The sequence below is a fragment of the Chanos chanos genome, chromosome 4, assembly GCF_902362185.1.
Source record: "Chanos chanos chromosome 4, fChaCha1.1, whole genome shotgun sequence".
NCBI lineage: Eukaryota > Metazoa > Chordata > Actinopteri > Gonorynchiformes > Chanidae > Chanos > Chanos chanos.
The window spans coordinates 39,512,408-39,535,424 of NC_044498.1; the positions used below are offsets into that span (position 1 = coordinate 39,512,408).

Here is a 23,017-nt window from a genome sequence, read left to right on the forward strand (position 1 = left end):
TACCATCACAAAACATAAGTGCCTTTATTAGTGTTTTTACTTTTTCAGTTTGTTTTGTTCTGTTTTGTAAACTTATGGTGCTATTCAATTGTGAAGTTTCGAGTCTGTCAGTGGTAATACATGTTAACTATGCATTTTTTCACAATCTTCCTTTATGTATGACTTCATCGTTGTTCATGACAATTCACAGTAATGTGAGTGATTATTAGTGATTTAATGCATGTAATATTTCAGCTTCATTTATTAGCAAAAGACTCGACTGGATTGCATACCAGACCATGTGCTTTCAACAGTCTTTTAATCTAATGTAAATTTATTTAAAAGGGAATTATTTAGGCTTTAAGGCACATAATTCAAAAAACTTTGGGCACAGCCAAATTGTTCGAATTGGAGAGTCAATCGTTTACTTTCTGGAAACATGGAGGAAAATTATTCAAACAGAAATCTAAAATTTGTTTTCTCATTCCAGAAAAAAAAAAAAAAACCTGAGAGGTCACTGCTTATTGGCGAAATAAAATAAAAGATTATGTTGAGGGTAAAGTAAATTACATTTAAAAACACATTGAAAATTCATGGTTTCAATCAAAATCAATAAAAAAAATCACAGTAAGATGACTTGAATCTGAATCTCTGTGTAGAGCTCGAGGAGCTGTGTTTTGTTAATGCGTGTTGTCTCCGTCAGATCAGGCTGTGAAGGGTTAATTTGAGAATACCCATTGGTGTGAGCTGGCCATGGAATGTTTTTTTTTTTTTTTTTTTTTAAAAACTTTAACAAAGGGAGAGAGCTGTGTTCTTTAAACACCAAAGCTGACTATGCAGTCTTACTCCAAAAGTTTAAAGAAATTCTCAAAGCTGCATTGAAATGGACTGCTGACTAGTTAACCAAGTGGGACATTTTTGGGTGGTGCTGTTTAAAAATCTGTTTTGTGAGTTTTCTGGCTGATCATTTTCACTTTTTTTTAAAGCTAGCTTTGTGAAACTGTGGAATAGTCTTTGTTTCTTCAGTTTTTGTCATTGGACTTTTGAGCCTTGCCTTCCTGTTTTCTGCTTGTACTTCGGCATCACTGTAACCTTAACTTCATCAGTGTGGCAGCAATACATTCAAAATATCACTGTTTGTGCTCAATGCTCATCTGTTCATCCCGCGTTCTGTTTTCTAGCCATTAATCACATACGTTGATTTAGTTTAAGTTATTTGTACCATAATGTAAATTCAATGAAACTGCTTAATGCATGAGTTTATTTTTTAAAATCAGATGGTCTGTGTGTGACAAGAATTTACTGTACGAATGACAATCATTTTTTTCTTTTTTATACCAGACATATAACTGATCATGAATGTGTGACAGTATCTGCTTAAATATGCTATATATGAAATGGACGTATGAAATGGAATACATATTAAATAAAAATGTATGTATTTGCCTGTGTTGTACCATTTTGATCAACTGTAGTCATCCTCATCAAAGGAACACAGTGGATTCATCTAGAAGCTTTATTTATTGGTACTTTGTTTACATTTCACAATGCATTCCACAGAGAGTTCATCACAACTGTATGAAGTATCATTCACAAATACTTGCATAACAAACAATGCTTGAAATTTTTTAATGTTACATTTTGCAGCTTTAGGCATTGGGTCCACAGATAAACAGATTATTACTATTAATAATGTTGGTAAACATGTTCTTCCAGAGTTCACTATGTAGCTGCAATGAGGTGAAGTGATGGCTTTAATTGATGCGCTTTTCTTGCAAATTCCTATATTTCTAGAAATACCAGAAAGCATGAAGTGCCACGGAGCAACTCTCTGCTAGTATAACACAAGAGCCACTGTAGAGCTAGAAGCTTGGTGAAACTCTACACAGTCATCCAATAAAACAGTAAAATCACAACACCACTAACTTAAAACCAAAATATGGACAGATACTGAGTTTTCTTCCCCCAAAATGATGCCATTCAACCCTCCCTTTTTTAAAAAAGAAAAACATATGTATATATATATATATAATTTTCATACCTTATCATCTTACCACAAGGGAAACTAGAAAAAAAAAACAAAACAAAACCAGCTCATAGAACACTTCTGTCTAGAGATTAACACTGAAGCAAGATTATTTCCCCCAGAATCATCTCTGCTTCATTATTAATGTGGGGATTTTATTCACTCATTCCAAATGAAAGCAATTGAAGAGAATTAGTTTCATATTCTAACGAGCTGATGAGGGGAAGGGGGTATAAGGTGTTGTCAAAAACAAAAAGGGGGGGTTTATAAACCAAGGGTGTCCACAGGGCATGAGGAATTCTGCACTGGAAAAAGAGATTTGTGAAAACAACAGTGATGAGGAGGATTCCAAAACGACCCCATCAAACAACAGGACTGCCTCACTTCAGAAAGCTATTCTTCTTTACTCCGTCTTCTTCTTCAGACCAGGCACTTTAGCCTGGATCCTGTCAGAGGACAGACCATCAATCAGCATCAAGAGGACGCTTGCATGTGAGGCAGGTAATATCAGAATATCTTAAAGCTCACATCTGACACTAGAATTAAGATTAATTACCGTCACTTACAAATTTTGAGTTAGACACAGCATGTAAACAATGAAACAGTGAGCATGAGGATCTATAAAATTTACTGAGTCATCTTAAAACTTTAAAACTTTCTGACCATCAAGAATTAAAAAATCAAAACTTACTTTCCAATGATGTCTTTAATCTGGTTGTTTACCAGGGCGATGTACTGGTCAATCTGTGTCTAAAAGGGACACACACACACACACACAAAAAAAATCAGTCTTCTTGAGACCAATTCCTTGAGCAGGCTTCGGCACATTTTGCTTGCAATGCAAAATGCCATAAAAAAAACAAACAACAACAAAAAAAAAACCTCTTGTACATGCTTCAGATAATCAAATTAAGAAAAAAAAACCTAACATCTGTGGTGTGTTCATCAGAGCATTTGGCATTTAATGTGCCACTGCTGATAAGGTCTTTCTACACATTTAAAATAAGGCCTTCAGGACTTTTTGTGTGTGACACTGCCCATGTAAGACCATAAACAAGGTCACCAGCTGTTTAAAGCTGAATTTGTGGTTATCTACAGTGCAACATCACATTTATTAATTACCACTGTTACAGACCTGGTGCTTCTCGTAGATTATGGGGAGGCTGAATGCACTAACCAGACCTGAAAGTTGAAGGGAAACAGGTTAAAAATGCAGGAGAACACAAATTCACTTTCAGTAGGGAATACAGAGTAGAAATAAAAAAACTCAAATTATAGCAGCTTAGTCTGCCACATTAAACAGATATCTGTTAAACAATTACCTATTCTGTTCATTCATCTGTTATTCAAATAAGCCCTAGTTCAGACTGTAGATGCAAGTCATTCCCCTAAACCGAATACACCATTTTAACCAATGATTCCCTATAATGTAGTGTATTTTAAACACACACTTACCTAGAATGAGAAGAGTAAGTCCATTGAACAAGGCACCAACGTAGGTCAGAATCCACATAAATACAGCAAACTAAAAACAGATGAGACAAAAATCCAGCTTTCAAAACCAAGCAAACTCATTTCACAGTATTTGAGTATTGTCGATATAACTGTAGATTTAACTGATTGGCAGATCTATCACCAGATTCCAGCTCTCTCTCCGATTAAAATTCCTTGACTTTTAAGACACTGCGTCTCTAATGCTGGAAATCTGTATGATGTTCGTAGCATGCTATACTTAGCCTGAGTTTCAAGTGAGCTAAGTGCTCTGTATTTATAAAAAAAACAACAAAAAAGAAGTCATGTTAATAACCAGGAGGAAAAAACAAAAAAAAGAGGAGTCCCTGGGCTGCACAACATCCTCAGGCCACAGGTCTCGGGGTGAAGGGGAGCGGGTGCTGTGGGCTTGGGAGAAGGATAGGGGTGCTGACAGGTATGTGACTGTCACATGAATCTCGACAGCTGCTGTCTGTAAAAGGCAGGCCAGACTCCGGCCAAAACTGTCGTCACAGCCTCTGTTATTCAACAGGACGCGCAAGTCAGGATGTCTCTGTATTACATTTTGTTAGTATGATAACCGTCTCCCAGAATATCTTTCTTTGATGGTACATAATGGCCATCAGTTCTCATTTTACAGTACAACTGATTTATTGAGACATTCTTATGCCTCGATGGCTCCTCGATGTATGTAAAACTGAAGTCGATACATAATTTAAACCTAACCACATTACATCAAGTAGGGTGAACAATGATTCAAATAAACTGTCCTCATTTTATTAATCACCTATTTACTAATGAACCAGTTTGACCAAAATTGTTAACGATTAGGAAATCTTCAATGCTGAGACATCTCACAACATGAACAGGATATGAACACATGCAATGTGCCCAGTATCAGCAGCAGGTTAGCACCAGAACACTACAGCTTCCAGGTCTTACATCCATATTAGCATTCTGTCTAAACACGCAGGACTCGCCTGGCTACAAATGTCCAAAGTAAACCATTACAAGTCTCTCAAAAGGGTTTTGTTAAATGATGAAATAAGTATCATGTTTTCTTTTTTGTTTTGTTTTTTTAAATGATTTTTCATTTAGTACAGCTGTGGCATTGTTGCTACAGCTTATGGCATAAAGGAATCACAGACTACACCACCTACACATAATTCACCAATAAAGATACACATAAAGTCAAACTTACCTTGAGAGAATCTACCAAGTCCTCAACCAGGAAGAGGCGGCGAAGTTCACGGATGCTACTGTTGATTCGGCCAAGGGCCAAGTCACTATACTTGTGGACAAGATCCTCAGACAAAGCCAAATCCTGGTCCAGGTAAAGTCTGCATAGACAAGTCACCGCTTAATGTCATGCCACTGATTTTTTTTTTTGATGCCAAGTAGAGTCTTGACTTAGCATCGGTTAGCTCAACAGGCGACCGCAAAATTGACTTGTCAGACCTTAAATATGACAATATTTGGGATCGTTTTTTTGGAAAAGCTTTAAGATCTTTCATTTTCACAAAAGACAAAATTGGCACAGATTTAAGTTAAATTCAAGAAAAATCAAGATACAAAATTTAAATTAGAGCAAGTTGAAGACCCCTAAAATGATCAGATGTTAAAGTTGTTAACGAAACAGAGAAACCTGTTCAAGAGGAGAAGAGAGGAGAAGAGAGAAAATACATGACGACAAGGCACACTAAAACTACTTAGTCATGTCTTAGGGCCAGTCACTTTCGCCGAAGGCTAAAGGTAGATTATTTGATCTTAACGAGTGGCCCGTGAGAAGCCAAGGGGAGGCTTACAATGCCAGGAACATGGCTAAGCCATGTAAATCTCTAGATCTCTCTGCATGTTTCGCATTCACACAGACACACAGATCTGACCACCAGCAGAAGTCACAACAATTACAATAAACAATCTCTCTGAATAAAGGACTAAACATAACCAACTGGCCTTATGATGAAAGCTCTTTGTGATACTAACTCTACTTCAGTGCTTACTTAAATGGGTGCCCTTCATCGGATTTCTGGATGGCCTGCAGGATTCCCTTGTATATTCTGAAGATGATGGTCACGGAGAGGAGAGCCAGGGCAACATAGGAGAAGACGCTGATGATGCTGCACACAGACAGGGAGAGCAGAAGCAAAAGGCTGGCCCCAAACACCACCCCAGTGGTCTTCACATCACGCCAGTACAGGAGGTCTACCACTGCAGAGGAAGAAAGGACAGGGGGAATGAGGACCTTCAAAAAAAAGAGGCTAAAATGTCAATTTTAGGGGTGTCACTTTTTGAGTCCCGGACAGCTAAGAGGGAAAGATATCTTTCAACCCTGTGTTTTCCGCATACAATCAAGTGGCACTGAGACAAAGATAGTAACACCATGGGCCTACATGTGTTACTCAATGTAATAGCGTAGCCTGTGTGTAAAACATCAGTGCTTTTCTCTTGTGCTGGAAATTAGAATTATTTCAAGTGTATTGTAAACCACTCAAGTGATATTTTTTTTTTTATTCTTTTTTGAGGTCGACTGCCGGCCATCCAGGATCAAAGTCAACACCCCTGTTCTGTCTCAAAAAAGTGAGTTATGTAGAGTGGTGAGAAAGATGGAGCATGGGGGGGGAAAAGGGCAAAACAGTTTATGAATTGCTGGAATATTTTGGGTATTTTTGCAAGCGAATTCACCACGATGTGCAATCTCAAAATGTGATCAAGGTCACTGGAGTTTTATGACCTCAACGGTAAAAACCAAAGCATAGTAAAGGAGTGTTACCCCACCTCATCACTTAAATGGAACTTAATATACTATGTAATATAAGACCAGTATTCAGTTAATCTACAGACAATACAGGCTGATCACAAAGAGAAGAAAATTAATGTAAAGAGTAATGGGATATCAAAACTGAAACAAAACTGGGTCAAGAATTAACAGAGCTTCCTGATACAAACGTGCTCCTCAAAGCATCTCCATCAAAAACACCGCCCTGTTCAATCTGTACAACAGGCTGGCATTCCTGTGGAATGTGGAAAATAACATCAAATATCATGGGGGAAAAAACAGTTCCGTTATCGGGTACAACCTAGCCTAATTCTTGCTGCCCATTTTATTTTTTAAGCCTTGCTTGAACCATACCTTTCCCATCCTAGTAGGAAGTGAGAGAAACCTTGAATGTCAGAGTTTTAGTACTAGCCAAGCAGTGATTGTGACACAGAAACTGATAATGCTTCTGGATGGATTAAAAGCCAAGCGTGAAACCGCGGAACAAAAATAACCTTCCATTTTCCAACACATTCATTTACTTTCATTCCAATAAAAATGCAGTTAAAAACTTCAGTATAGAGAGTACAGAACCCTTCTAAACTGCCATTGAGGCCAACTAACTAATCCAGTTCATCATAATTAGCCTAAAACGAACTTCTACGTAGTTAAAGATGTAGAAAGTGAACTGAATTAAGTTGTTCTGCCTCACTGATGCTTTTTAAGCCATAAAGCAAACAAGCAACACATCCATATTTTTAACCTTGAGTGTGTTTGCAGATCTACACCCAATGCCCTGATTAGGACTACGGATTGCCCCTAAAAGTAAATTGGTCAGAGCCCTGTAGTTCTTAGTTACAAACCCCCTCCTCTCTCCAAATGTGCCTAGACCCTGTCCTGACTTAATCACTGTGTGTTTATCACCTCACTCAGAGGCATCTTCATCAGCTGACACAGACTCCCAAACAGATGACATGTTCAAAACTCCACTTCCAGAATAGCCAGTCAGAACATATTGGGTTAATCCATACAGTAGCCGTGTACTGTTCCGCACCAGGACACCTCAGAGCCATATGGAACTCCATCTTAACTGTGTTAACCAAGTAAAGATTGAGCGCTTGAAGAGACACAAAGCTTCAGTACCGTGAACAGCTACTCCAAGCAGGCTATTCCACATTTAGATCTGAATGTGACACATTCCTGACAAACTGACACATCTAAAAACTGAAAATAGGAAACCAGTTTAAAATTGAGGGATGTCCTTGGGCTTGGGAGGATCAAAACGACTCCTGGATAAATAGGACAGCAAATGTTAAAATAAGGATTTCTAAGGATAACATCCTGTGGTTAAACTAATTAACAAGAAGTAGGCCTACATGTATCTTAGCGCCAACGGCAAATGCGTAAAATGACAACCAACGTCATGCTACATTGTCAAGTACCCGAACTTATTGCAAATGCTTATTCAGAAATCAGCCTAACTGCAAATAAATATAAGCATTCAGTTTTATGAAATCGACAACTGAACACATACGGTGTGGAAATGTAGCCAGACTAATCTGCACTGCAATCGACTACCAAGTACAAAACAAGCTCGGTAAATAGAGGATTGAGTGGTGATGACGTTATAGCTTGTCCCTTGTTTTAAATCGACTAAAGAATTAAACAGCGACACCATTTTAACGTTAGTTATACATAGCAAATTAGGTCGTGGCTTTGCATAGTTCATTGTCCATGATGTATAATAATAGTAATGGCCTGCAGTATGCTGAGGGGGCTTATTCATTCCGAATACGGCTGTCTACATATGGTAAGCACGAACTAGCTTCTACAGTCTAAAAATAGCTCACCACTATCAACTGCGCTCATCCAATTACAAGTCATGTTAAAACTACAGACCTTCTCCCTTGAACATTTCCGTAAATAATTATGTGTATAATCGCAACAAGGAAAGGCGACTCCTATGGCGTCAACACTTGTCATCTGCTATTTCCCAATACAATAAAGCGGACTACGTGCGGTTTGACCGAACCAGACCGCTACTAAGTTACACAACAACAAGTCGACCGATGCAATAAAAAAAATCACAGAAATAGCACGGTGAAATAATAGACAACATGTAATTTTCAAGAAAACTACCAAACAGAAAGGGAAAGCATAAAGATAAACAAAAGATAATGAGAACTGACCCCGCTTGGCATCCATCTTGCGCCGCCTAGCATGCACCAGCTCCTGGCTCTGCCGAGCAAGAGCTAAGCCTTTTTCTATGTGAAAGGCTTTGGGGAGAGAGATTGTTTCACTTCCTGCGAGGTCGCTATGAGGCTCACTGACAATGCAGTTACACGCAGAGAGCAATGTGCTGACCAAAACAAACTGACACTATTACCATTTCTTTAAGACAGGCATTGGTTGACAAAACAGAGTAGGCTACTGACACGGAGGGAGGTTCAGACGCTCCCGACGGCATGCACAATATTTACCAGAGACATTCAAATGACGTCGGTTGTTTGGAAAAGTTATGAACATTTAAAGGTTGATATCACTTTTTTTTTTTATCTATAAAATGTATAAACCCCGTACAAAATATCGGAACAAGACACTGTTAGCTACAATAACGGAACGGTAGCATCCTTTTATGGCGTTTGTTAAGATGAAGACGTGTGTAAAAACAGACAAATACAAGACGGGGATTGGTTTTGAGTTGATATCGAAAATCTGTCTGTGCTATAAATAACATTTATAGTCTGTCAGTTTCTATAATAGTTAAGACTTATTTTGTGCATTTTACTCTTATCTACTTTTATTCATAGATTACCAAAATATATTAAATATCATAAAGAACAACCGTCACAGGACAGTAAACGTTGTCAGCTCTAAACATAGACTGAACCCTCTGTGTGTTCAACACAACAGCTCACTGGTTTTCTGGATCTACTTAGTCACAGGTCTCAAGGTCCATAACTCCATTTCCTGAAAACAATGAACTCTCATTTTCTGGGTTTGATAAAAGTGGGGTTCTATTCATAGGGTTGTTTCATTTTGGTATTGATTAAAGCTTACCTAGCTTAACAGGCCTGAGGTGCTAATGCAATTCTCTTACTTAATCTAAAAGGTAGAGCAAACATTTTGATCAGACAATGTATATGTCACAGCCGGGCAAAGGACTAGGTAAACAAGGCTGTATTCAATTAATGTGACAGAGCTGTATAGTGCTTAGTCCTTATGTGACTCAGTCTACTATTTGGTAATTATCTCAGTCAAGCTGATAGGGGTGATCCTTTACACAATGCCCTCTCTGTTGCAATGTGCTGCTACTATGTCACAGCATCTCCCTTCTGTAGCAAAGGCAACGCGCATGATCATCAGCAGGCATGTACACGGCTAGAGGAGCGTGTGAATGAAACATCTCAGAGATCCCTCTGATGGCGGAGAAATAAGCATTTCTCAAGTTTTCCTCTGGGAGGGAACAGATCAACAGTAAATGAGTAACCTTACAATGAGATCGACACAAAATGAGGCTGAATCAAGAGTCACACACGCACACAAAAAAAAAAAAAAAAAATCCAAAAACTACCATCACATCCACCACAGGTTGTAAGTCCAGGAATAACAGGCCTGTTTACAGAAAAGTGGTCAGCAAAGCATAGGCCAATGTACAATAATAGATGGCCATTACACTTCTTTCTGAACACATAATACTTGTCAAAATTCTATACCAGAGCACATCATGAAAATGTAGACTCTTTCGGTAAGAACTATCATACCTCACCCAAAACCTTTGTACAGATCACCTCTGTCACCATAGCAAAGTAGAGAGAGGTCCAAAGGTTCCTCTAGCATGCAGTCCTATTTCAGGACACAGAGCTGAGGAATATATTTTTACAAATATAAGATAGTGTAAATCCAAAAGCACTAAACCAGAAGAATAAAAATATGCAACAAGGTAGTCAAACACTGGACCTGTACTCTAAGTGTGCCCAAATCAATCCAAAGTAAAAAAAAAAAAACAAACTAACAAAAAAAACCCAATGTTAATCTCTACAATTTTCCAAACCCATGAACCTCACAAAACTGAAAAAAAAAAAACCCTCCATCATACTTGCACAGAACAGTCTTTCCATAGCATTAAATTAATGTTATACCCTTCTCCTTCCAGTTTTTCGGGGACGGGGAGTCTTTATTTTCCATATTGTCCATATTTTCCCTTGTGGTTGATAAGGCAGATCTGCAGGGGATCAGCTGGGCATTCCAAGCAGCGTGTGGAGCACTGGGCTGCAGAGGCGGGTGGGGCGATGGGGACCAGGCTGAGAAGGAGGAGGGGATGGAAGACTCCCACTGGTGAGTCGACTGCAGCGATCACTGCCTCTCTCAGGCTGCAGGGCTAGAGTGGGTCAGCTGACTGTCTGCTGGCTGGTAGAACCACTAACGCACTGACGCAGCAACTATAAAACGTTCCCTTGTGCCAACCTCTCATTCTCCCTCCCCCACAGCCAAACACACACACCCCAGCCTACCTAGATTCTCACATATATACACACCCACTCTCTCTCTCTCTCTCTCTCTCTCTCTCTCTCTCTCTTTTGCCCTCACAAAGGCGTTTCAAAATGCCCCATAGCCACATTCAATCATGTTCTCTTCTGTAGATCAGACTTTACTGCTACTACCCCTCGGGGCAAAACAATCCATTAATTTAATGAGGGCACTTACCAAGACTGTAAGAGGAGAGTGAAATATCAAAACTGCATATCGTTACTGAGATGAGAGTTGGACACTGGGCATGTCTGTCTATCTGCAGACTTAAAGCATAACTGAACAGTTTAGTATATGAATTTGGATAAAAGGAATTTTAGAAGCACAAATAACACCAAGCGCAATGGAGACAAAGCTCACACATGTCAAGCTGAAGATGAACTTGGACAGATGTCGCAGTTTCTGTCAGAATAGTCCACTAGGGGGCATGTCAATCAAATTTATCAGAAGTAGAATAGTTAATTCAGTGTAATGGTTCTTCATCATAAGCCATAAAGAAAATGTTAGGCAATTTCATTTTAATCCAAAACCATAAAGAATTTAATTTTACTGGTGGTAAACGGTCAAGCTGGTTGTTTAGTCAAAGCTTTCCTTGTCTGTTTTCATGTAGCATTAGCGTTCATGTTATTTTAAACAAATAGAGGAACAAGGTTCACTTTGTGAACAGAAGGGTGCAGCCTGTGAAGAGATACAAACTAATTGTACAGAAGTGACCTGATATTACTTGCCCAACAACAGTAAATTCAAACTGAAAACAATCTTGTACAAAGTGTTATTGCCACCAAAGGACAGCGCCGCATTTTATGTCAAACAAATGAGGCAATGCTGCTGATATACTATCTGTTCTCAATGGGCCAGTGTCGCAATGCAGGACCAGGGATTCTTCATGCTCTACCAACCTGTCACAACATACAATCCTAACAGCAACAGGATAAACTCTAAAAACAACAGGACAAGCATGCCTAAACTCAATTCAAAGGCAAGGAGGGCAAGATTAAAAAAAACGTTACTACCCTTTGACTTGGTCTAGCTCTGAGGAATCTGCTCTGGAATGACTTAAATAATGACTTGCGGTACTCTGGGAACTGTTGGCCTGTAGCAGAACTTGTTAAAACAAGAGGACCAAACAGCTAACAGCTCACATAAAATCCCAGCCAGTGTTAAAAAAAAATCCTCATGGCTTGTAAGTTAAACAAAAAATAGTTAAGACTAGTAATATATTTATACCAACAGAAAACCAGTCCTGTTCATTCAAAGGCTGAAAATAACCTTTGAACATATCACTCAGAATGACACCCTTCCATCAGGCACGTAAGCATAGATCATTTATTAACCCAAGTCTCTCAGAATATGAATGGGCGTCAAAGAAAAGCACCTCTCTGCCAGTACTGCTATTCCCTCTAAAAAAAACAAAAAAAGACACTCTAGCACTGAGGTCAGTGACATGTGAATTATTTGCAGCTTAATACAGCAAAGCTGTGTTCTCACCATTACTGATGACAACTGCCAAAATCATTTCATTCCAAATACCACAGCAAGGATTCATTTAAAAACGAAAGGAAGAACATGGCTAGAAAATGCTCCGAACATACATACATTCATTCTTTTAGCCAATACCCAGAGTGACTAAGAATTATGACTTTCTGTGTCAGAGGTCACCTGCCTCTAGACCAGCCTTGGGGTTAAGTGCCTTGTTCAGGAGTACATCAGTGGTGAACCGTCATGCTTGACATTTGAAACAACAAACGCTGCAGTTCCTAATCTGTTTCCTGTACTACTAAGCCCGTAAACCTTATATAATGACATATATATAGTGCAGGGCACTGACACAGTTCTACTTTATTTTAGGTTTCGGTATTATAAATGTTCTTGGATTTCAGTTCTGTGAATCAATTTCTTGCTCTAGAAATTAAAGTATGTGGTATAAATGAACGGCAGAACAGTAAAAGACGATATAGCAGAAAAATAAATAAACTGGGTTGATATGGTCATGCAAACACAAAGCAAATCCATGTACACAAATCCACAGCATGCATCATAACCACAAGGCCATGCAAAGGGATGAGGTAGAGATCACAAACAAAAGGTAAGGCTGGTGAAAAGGATGAAAATGAGTCGATGAGAATGAATAGCCAAAAAAAAAAAAAAAAAAAAGGCCAAAACATGTTCCCTGGGGAGATGAAATGATAATAAGCCAAACACTGCTGAAGCTCCTTGGTGAAATTACCTGCTTCTGCGTTCAAGTTTGGCGTCTTAACAGCTTTAGGTTCTTCTTTCTTCTCTGTGACTGGTTCGGCCACTTCTGTTTTTGCCGCTGGAGAATGGGCAACAGAAGGCTGCGAGACGGGCATCGGGATGTCTGATACCTCCAGACCTGCCTTACCTCTCTGTGCAGAGGCTTTATCTGAAGGTTCGGTGAGAAGAAGGTACGAGCTCTGATTAACCTTTTCTTGAGATTCCTCGCTTGTATTAGCCTTTATTTCTCCCTGTCCAGACTTTGAGGCGAAGTCATCATTATCCAATACCATTTCTGATGCTTTGGAAAACTTGGAGTTATCTAATGTTTCCAAGAACTCGTCTATGGCACCTCGTGGCGGCTTCTCAACAAACTCAAACTCCTCAGAAGACACCTCTTGCTCAGATACCTCATCTGTGGCTTCTGGTTCTTCCTTGGGGACTTTCTTTTCTGACTCAACTTGGAAACTTGCTGGGTTTCTTGCCATTGCTTCTAGAACTGGAGACAAAGAATCAGCAGAAGGACTTTCTGAATCAGACTGTTCCTGGGCCTTTCCAGCCGGGAAGTTCAGACATTCAAATCGGTCCACCATCTGTGCAGAACCTTGGCCTGGTGGACTTACATCTTTCTGGCCTCCAAGTAATGGTTCTTGGATCTTCAAGGGGGGCTGTGTCTCTTTAACAAGGTCAAAGGAACCAAAACTTTGCTCGGAAGCGGGTTTTTCGTCTGACTTTTCATTTTCTGCAGCTCTTGCCTCAGTCTCTTCTGCCATCTCCTTCAGCAAAGATATCTTGGTGTTAAAAGCAAAAGGATTGTTAGCAGACATGGAGAAAGGGGCATTTGGTGAATCACTCCCCTCTCTGTGGACTGGGCTTATGTCAGGGCTTCCCTCAGATGAGCCAGAATCCAGTTTCTCTGGGTTGAGTGGATATGACTTCAAGATGTCTGGGAGAGAAGTAGGCGCAGCAGGGTTATCATCCTCCTTGGTGGCAGATGTAAACAGATCAGATGCAATGAGCTGCTGCCTAAGTGAGTCAATGGTCTCTGACGTGGAATGAAATGGTTTCTCAGACTCTTTCAGTAGGTCATCCAGCATCTCTCCTTCATGAGAATATTGGACCAAATCTGGGGTTGGGCTCTCAGACATTTTTGATCTTCTGCTGTCTGTTGTAGTCTCCTCAAGATGTGAAAAGCCATCACTCGGGTTATCAACGGGAGAAAAACCCTGGAAGGGATTCTTCTTTGTCTCAAACATAAAGTCATCATCTGAATGACTCAGCATGTCTGGATCAACACCAGAGGCGCTCCTGGAAGCTGTGTCCTTTGTGAACGAATCCATGGAAACCTTTGTGTTGGCCTGTGAAGCTACAAATTGGGAATCCCAGTGCTCTGTTGGATTAGAGGCATGGGCAACATTAAGATCAGAGGTTACGTTAGGCTTTATAGATAACTTGGGTGGTGGAGGTCCGGTGGAGGTTCCAAATTCTGCATACCTCTGAAACACTTCCTGGTGGCTATCATTCCTGAATGAACTAGAATACCTCTGGCTGGAAGATGGCAATGCTTTACCATCTCCACAAATCAATGATCTGGTTTCTGACTCAGGCCCTACATCTCCCTCTGAAATTAAAGGTGAACTTGACACTGACTGCATTTCCATCTGAGAGCAGCTCTGTGTAACAGTGCTCTCTTTATCTATTCCTACTGCATTGTCTTGACCAAAACATGAAGTAATTGTGACGGCTGCCTCCTGAGACTCAGCGTTACCCAGTGGCACACACTTAAGAAGGGCATAACTAGGCTTTTCTGACAGGGAAAGTTCCTCCAGAGAGTCAGGAGAGTGAGGAGAGGAGAGAGGGGAGATGGAGGCAGAAGAACCATCGTTCTGCCCAAGTGCTTGAGTGAACAGAGAGGAAAATGACACGCATCAAAACACATTCCACTCCTGAAGAGGCCATGCCAACACTCTACAACAAGGCTGACAATTTCCACTGAAGCATGCAATAAATCTGACAATGTCCCACTCTGTAGCACTACTCAATACTGCATCCTTAACCAGTTTCTATTGATCACTACATAAAGTTATAAAGATACATAGTTTCAGTAGGCACTAAGCGTCATTTTAATTCTATTAGTCAAGTTAGTCAGATTATCAGCTTACATCTTTCATGAAAACACTAACTGTGATAGTTAAGTGGATTATATTTCTGAGCATAAAAACAAACTGAAGTGCTCAGAGAATTTATGCATTGCAGCAAAGTTAGCAAGGCATACTAATTCCTCGAAATACAAAAGCAAGCACAAAAGCGTTTTAGATCAGAGGCACTGAGCCTATGAACAAAAAGAAACAAAGGCAAGACAGTGAAGACAGAACTTGCCTGAAGAGAACTGCATAAGAGGCTGAGAGGGAGCAGAGGGAACGGCAGGTTCATCTGGAAAAAGACACCAAAGGAAAAAACAAACAAACAAGTCACAGAATATTAGTGGGTTAAATTAGTAGCTAGCAATTTGTGCAAAGAAGAAAAAAAATTAGTAAAACAGGTTACATATATAGTTTATAGGCTCAATACAAGACATTCATATTGAAAGGAGCATAAATATTAATAATTAATTTCACTCTCATGTGTTTCAAAAGAGGTTCAGATCAGAACCAAGTAAAAAGCCTGGATTTAATATGCAAGATTAAATCTTACTTAATACACAGTCATTCAGCTAATGAAATTAACTTCTTGAGACATCAAGCAGCCCATAGATACAAAAATACAATGCAAAAAGCACAATGTTTCCAGTGACAATGCAGCCGAACTGAACATTTTATATGCTCAGTCACTGAATTTTATTCTAAAGCACTGGTCCATATTTCTTAAGTACCTTTTACTAAGTGATGGCACTGAAAACATACAGGCACACAAAGCAAAACGTAGATCATTTGACTTCACCCCAAGTAGTGAGACATAACCTAGCAGTAAGGGGTGTGGTTTCACCGAGTCATCACTGACATTGTAAAATTCAAAATGTCTGGCATACCATGCAGTTTCTCTAAGATAATGGTCAAACGGATGAAAATCCCCAAAACACTCAAAGCTGAAAAAATGTAGGCCTAACCATGATTGTGTATTAACAATTTACATATTCAGGGATGTTGTCCGTGTCAAACTTAAGTCAGTGTATTAATGTAGTTTCAGTACCTATTCTATTTCTCATCTGGTCATTCAAGTACTGTTTCAACACTTCATTTATGGCAACACCAAAGAAAGAAAAATTATTACTTGATTTAGCACAATGTTTCTTCCATAAATTAAGACAAATGGAGGATCAGCACCAGAACAGTGGATCACAGCAAACAAAGCATTAGATCTCTATGGCCACCGGTTTTGGAAAACAGAAAGGCTTACTCATAGTCAGAACTGCCCTTCACCATGAAAAAAATGAATATTTAATCATTTTTAAAGTTATCCTTTTTTTATTATAATACTAACACAGCAATACATATTCCACTTAAGCTATTTTCTCAAAAGTTTTAATATTGGTCTATATTCTTCTGTCACACAGGCACATTACAAATGATGACCCACAACTATGAGTGCTTAATCCAGAGCAGTACTCCATAACCTCAGTCCTGCAGTTCCACTAGACAGAGCATTCTGTACTTGATCTTAACCCAAATGAGAAAATCAAGGCCTTGATTACAAGAAAACTGAATTAGGAGCCTTAGTGCTATTAAATGAGCTAACAAGCGGGGGCCGAACAGTGACCATCTACACAGTGAAAATTTACAGGTGAAGTAGTTGGCAGAGATTCTTGCATTTGCTTACACCTTGTATATATTTATATTTAGTTCAATCAACAAAAGTTGACTTTAGCCAGGAAAGATCACCGCAAGAGCATTTAGTCCTGTCTGTATACAGAATATTTGGCAAAATAATTAGTGTTACTTAAGGCAAATCTCCAGATCCTTACTACCCAAATACAATGTTGTTAATTTACACTTAGAATTGCTGCAGTGTTCTATTTAGACTGTGTACCGTTTTACCAAAGTTTTTTTCTGACCTGCACAAAAGGAAAGGACCTTGCCCTAAAGCTCTGTTCCCTTTAAATTAGAAAGAAGAGATATGAGGGAAGGATGAGGGAAAAATAAAGACTTTGGTATGACAGAAGCCCAACTCAGTGAGGTAGACAACGCCACTATTTTTTACTGACTCACAAATGACCACACCCTCGCTGAGGCAAGGACGACGCCTCCTACGAGTAAACCTACGAGGATTGGTTTAATTTGCAAACGGGGCGTGAAATATTACAATTACAGCCGTCATTCAATCTTTTGCTTTGTGCTTTCGCTACCACAGCCCCGCCCTGTGTGATATGATGCTCGCTAATATGTTTCATTTAATAATAAGAACGAACTGCCCAAATAATGTCATCATCCTTTTATGGGTCCTATTTTAAAAGTGCGTAGGAGCCCTCCAATAACAATTAGTTAAATATCCCAGACAGCCCGGCCTAACATTATCATGCTGCTCTAGTTTACTTATTATAGAGACTCACAGTTTAACTTTATTTGCATGAAGGCTGACTGTAGTTGGAGAAATGAAACAGTCAGAAATAAACATCGATATTAAGGCACTGGCTGTCTTCAGCGTGATCTAATGGCAAAGTGCTACACCACCTCATCTCCTTTGTTCAAGCTTCGCCAACAGCTAGCTACCTAGCACTATAAATATGATGTTAGCTTACAACATGGTCGAGTATTTTCTGTAGCTCTTATTATTGTGAGTTTGTGTAATGCAGTAGAACATATTTTGTTTACGGCATGATCACATACGTTAGACTATTACGACTCAAAAGCTGAGGAGACTGACTTAAATTCCGGCACTAAGAATCACTAGGTCTTTCATTGATGCTGATATTTGGCTTTAGAACAGGTGGGCCGCATCATCCCCGCCTCGTTGCCTGCTAGCTATGCTAGCTAATGAGGTTAGTTGTTAAACAAAAACATTTTAAAATTGGGCGTAACGTACATAACTATTTACTAAGTGGACCTGAAATGATGAAAGACTATTTTGCACTACGACACTAATCTATATTATGAAAAAGATTGTGTTGTTACTCCTGATATGAATGCTAGCTTCTGCCACCTAAAATAAACGCTAGCTGGGCGTACACGCTGAGACCTAGGTTAAAGCAACGAATTATCGCCAATTAGCTACGATAACGCTAACTGAATGAATTACATTATCTGGTTAGATATGCAGTTAAACTGTCTAACCTCGAGAGCTCATTCATAGCAAAGCCTGCAAGACATGACATAACCAATCTGGCAAAGTTCCACCAAATATTACTTCATAATAATATTTAATTTTTATGAATGAATTAAAAGGATATCGAAATTATAAAACATCAAGCCAGATTACTTCGGGACTTGCTAAAATACATCAATATTTAACACTCACAGGAAGGTGCTGGAGCTGAAGGTGGTTCCTTTGCTGGGGCTGCTGAAGGTTCTTCAACGGCGGTCGCTTTGAAGGTTTCCTCTGGTTCCACAATTGGCGCTGTTATAACTGTTTCCACAACTGGCGCTGCACTAACCACCTGCTCAGAGACTTCAGCTTCCAGAGAGATCACTTTCTCTGCCAATTCTTCTATTTGTTTTTTCTCTGGTTCGGATTTTACATCTAATGTCTCCGGCACTGCATCAGCTTTGTGAGTACTGGTCACAGCCACCTCCTCCTCCTCCTCCTTTGTCAGCTGTTCCGTGGCATCCCCCACAGTGCTCGTTACTGACGCCGGCGCCTCGGGCTCTGGTGCTGATATCACTTCCACTGTCTGTGGTTCCTCTGGTGGAGCAGACAATTCCGTTAACTGTTTTGATGTGCTCCCTGAGTGCAACAGAGTTTCACTGGGCATCTCAGTTTCCTCTTCAACAACTTTAACTGCAGCCTCATTGTCTATGAAGTCACCCGTACCTAACTCCTGAACTTTAGGCGCCTCTTCGACTTCGTTAGCGGTCGTTGAAGAGACCTGCTCAGTATCTGCCATCGTCAATGTTCGATTAGTGAATAAACTTGAAAATCGCAGATGGCAAGTGCCTCTGATCCTCAGCCGAAATGATTCTGCTCAGTCTTCTGATTTAGTTATATGTGTAAAATCCGAACAGAGTCGTGGAGTGCGTCACAAGCATAGCTACGGAACAGCTGAACGCTATCAAGGCAGCACTCCCAGTCTACCGGCCGATGCAGCAGAATAATGAAACAGAAGCAAAAATTGACTGACCAATTACTGCCCAAAAGGTATGAGTGATGCAATCTACGACCAATCAACAAACGAGAAAATCAGATGTCACCACCCAGTTCAAAACTTTTTGGAAAAAAAAGTCACCGCCCCTTTCCCAAACCCACTCACTGGTGTCGAGAAAATGAGGGGGCATACCACGGTGTGACTGCGATGGGTTGGATGACATAACTTTTATGTGGAGTGAGACAAAGTTCACTTTGTATGCAGAAGTCTTACATAAGGTTCAAACCGAACACTTGTAAATGCAGCAGTCTTGTGCACTGTGCAGAAACTATCAATACTGTGGAACTCAGTACAATGAAACTGCAATTTCAGCCATTGAAAGGTACGATCCAAAAAGCGTCTCTTTTTCTGTGTGGGGACTCTCATAAATTAGGTAAAGTTGAGCAATAAGACAACCTTAAGATAAGACAACAAAAGTCACTTCGTACAACTGTACAGCTGTGGTAAAGATTAGATATACAGAATGTGCCGTAAAGTTGACAGCATACAGATACTATATGACCAGATGGGTGGTTACGTGGCTGTGTAAACTAAAAACTATGCCACAAAATTTTCTATAAGCTTGTGAGGAGCAGCATTCATGTATAAGCGCAGTGCCAGGTAATTTGCGGACTTGGTCAATTGTACTGTGTTCAAGGGAGATATCTAACTTTACGGCAGTACGGCATATGCCCTTTCCTTTCCTATAAATTGTCATGTGCTACAGGCCTGCATGCTATGGATACATGTCTCTAAAAATACATGTAAGTTTATCTGTCCTGCATGTGCTAGATTTGTGCCTTAAAGGTCACATGTTAGACAAAAATGAGAACACGTCACGTATCCCTATGGTCATGTGTAGGCTTTCACATGAATGGCTGAGTGATTCACTTTGAATTTCCTTTCAAACAGTGATTAAACTAAAAGAGAATAAATTACTTGTGGCTAAATTATTTGAATGTACCATGAAGATACTACATAATGCATTTTATTTAAAAAAAAAAAAAAGACCCCACAAGACAGAAAGATATCTTATAACACAATCATAAAATGACTGTATTGTTACTGAATGAAAACTTAGATGCAACAAACAAATTAAGAGAAAAATTCAATAATTTAAAGTAAACTCATAAATCTCTTTCATATTTTCACATTTCTCTCTTTAAGTAGGTTTTATTCACTAAATTGGTTAATCCTGTATATGAGAAACCCCTTGCAATGTGCTTAGACTGCTAATTCCTAGCTCTTGGATTACTGAAGTATGTATATCGGCTCCTGTTGCAGTCACTCAACCATACATCAAGGTCTACCCTCCTTTGTGAACACAGGTCATATCTTTTGAATTTTGACTTTTGGCACTTATGTTTGAAATCTACCACTGAAATAATTAAAGTCTGCTGTATCAGTCAGGTCACTAAGATAAACAGTAATTTATTTCTGTGAGTACTGCATTATAAACCCATGTTAAAACCAAGGAGGAACAGAGGAGAGTAATGGTTTAAGTTTTGTATTATTATGTCATTCATTTTTTGGCACATGCATACCACAGCTATGGTTTATTTTCCATCATTAAAAATTTGCCTTATTATTATTTACAATCACTCTGCTTGAAGTATCTCATAGGGATAGTTTTGAAGAAGTTAGCCCATTATGGACTTGTACAGAGGAAGAAGTGAAAAGAAGTTCGTGCATTATGTAACTGCATTCCTTTGGAGAAGACATTAGCTATACACACTAATGTCATTATTGACAGGCAAATGTTGTGAGGACTTAAGGCAGTGTTTAAATATGTGAAATATCTGACATATGGATCATGTTCCTTTTTATCAAATGAAGACCACACCAGCCTTAAACTTGAAGCTAACATTCGTAAGAGCCATCATGTAACATTGCACTTACAAACTGCATTATTTAAGGGAAGTTACACAGTACACATTCAAACTCTGTATCTGTTTACAGGAGCAGTGAAAAAAAGTGTGTGACCAGTCAGAACACATTCTCATTTATGTAACTGTACAGGCAATGTGATTAAAAATGTAATTACAAAAGTAATATTAACATATACAATCAAGACTGAGCTATGCAGTTCTATTTCTAAATAACTGACATAAACATGTGATGTTAGAAGAGAGCTCCAACTGTCTACATGACTAATCACCATTTTATTTAGAAAGCCTGATCATTTCTCTCAATATTTTGAAGACACAACAACAACTACACAACCTTCTTTTTTCATATTTTGGAGATTATTTTCTACTTTTATCTGTGTGAATGACAGTGAATGTCTAGCAGAGATTTTTTTTTGCTTGTCACACTGTTCCATATAAGATTCAGACACAGTGCTTAGTGTGGTGTTGCTATCTGTGGAATGGGGCCTCAGTCTGAAAATGGGGTAAGATAAGCGTCCAGAAAAAGACAGCCAGCATCTGTCAAAGCTTTCAAGTGTGACGAAAACTCTTTCAGGGTCTCAGTATCTACCCCTGATAGTCACACCTCGGACACAAGGGCAGGGGGAATGTTATGAGTAGCATATTTGAAAGGGGATCACGTTCTGAAGCAACTGGAAAATTAGAGTGTAAATTGCATAATAGATAAAACAGCAAAACTGCACAGCTGAATGGATTCTAATCCATATGTGGGTATTTTTAGAAGTCCAGACCGGTGCTGTTCCTGTTAAACTAAGTTGGGTGAGTCTAATAAAGGTTTGTTTCACAGCAGCCAATGGTAGCCATATTCAGAGGTACATATACAAATGCACATCCATCTGTGTTCCAAGACATTACATTTTCCTGAAGCCGAGATGACCTAATAACAACACCAGAGGTTGCCACAAATAAAAGTTTTCCATGGTTACTAATACTTCTAAACCACTGTGCTTCCCATGGGTGGTGATATAAAGTCAGTCAATTCTGTTTATTTTTGTGGGGTGTAAAGAGATCGTTAAGTACCCTCATGAAGAGGAGAGCTGATTTAGACAGCAAGAGAGCTCACAATTCTGCTTGGCAAGCATCTACCCTCTGAAGACAGCTTTCAGTGTGACATCGTGACCCTGGTGTGAGTGCTTATTAGAGCTGGTTATTAGTCCATTTACTAAAGAAGATGTTAAAAACTGTGGACTATAATTGATGGTGTTGTGACCAGCGTTGATGACATTGTGTGAATAAGAGCATGACTGTGGCTTATGACTAAATGGTGAAGCATTTCAAAGGATGAGCAATGATTATACACTCTGGGTCAGTACAGCTGCTGTCACTGGTCAGTCATCTCAGGCTATGGATACCCAGGCTCTGGATCTTGCCCTTTTTTAAACACAGCACTCCACGAGACAGAAAGCAGCTATGGGATAAATGGGTAAAAGGCCATCCGAACCAAGGCTAGAAACAAGGGCAGAAAAAGAGAGGAATTTCTACAAATAGTTGTTATTACAGGGCTTCAAAGACAGATATTTTTCAAGATTGTTCATAACAACTACTACATGGAAGGATTACTCCTCCTGCTGCTGTGAGTTACAAAAAATAATATAATAAAAAAAAAAACCTAGGACCAAAAATGCCCAAAATACATGCACTGAATTTTACCTTACATAGCTCTGATAACCAAAAGATTCATTACAATGGCAAATACCTCAAAAACACAAGGTTGCTAATGTAGTGTGTCCTTTTCTTTGGAGGACAAACAACAAAAGGATTTTAGAGGAATTCGTAATCATTCTTGAGAGATAGGA

General features: G+C 39.3%; 1 protein-coding gene across 5 annotated transcripts; it reads right to left on the reverse strand.

Moving 5' to 3' along the window:
• Nucleotides 1-1,481: 1,481 nt before the first annotated feature.
• rtn4b (reticulon 4b) lies at nt 1,482-19,232 on the reverse strand. Of its 5 annotated transcripts, XM_030771990.1 has the most exons (9): nt 18,471-19,232; nt 15,399-15,452; nt 13,012-14,409; nt 5,500-5,707; nt 4,698-4,836; nt 3,461-3,530; nt 3,141-3,187; nt 2,697-2,755; nt 1,482-2,451 (listed from the first exon to the last, which is right to left on the reverse strand). In XM_030771990.1, exons 1-9 carry the CDS (start codon nt 19,054-19,056, stop codon nt 2,409-2,411), a joined length of 2,604 nt encoding a protein of 867 aa, XP_030627850.1. In that variant the 5' UTR covers nt 19,057-19,232; the 3' UTR covers nt 1,482-2,408. The 5 variants fall into 5 exon arrangements, with proteins under 5 accessions (XP_030627850.1, XP_030627851.1, XP_030627852.1 ...); XM_030771991.1 differs by lacking the exon at nt 13,012-14,409; XM_030771992.1 differs by lacking the exons at nt 13,012-14,409; nt 15,399-15,452.
• Nucleotides 19,233-23,017: the final 3,785 nt, after the last annotated feature.

Bases quoted from the DNA above. Each gene is read 5' to 3' on its own strand.
- rtn4b (XM_030771990.1), bottom strand. From the start codon at position 19,056: ATGGCAGATACTGAGCAGGTCTCTTCAACGACCGCTAACGAAGTCGAA. The intron at 4,837-5,499 runs GTAAGCACTGAA...TTGTCTATGCAG, and splicing joins GATGAAGGGCACCCATTTAA to ACTTTACCTGGACCAGGATT. The intron at 2,756-3,140 runs GTCTGTAACAGT...TGTCCCTTTTAG, and splicing joins TAATCTACGAGAAGCACCAG to ACACAGATTGACCAGTACAT.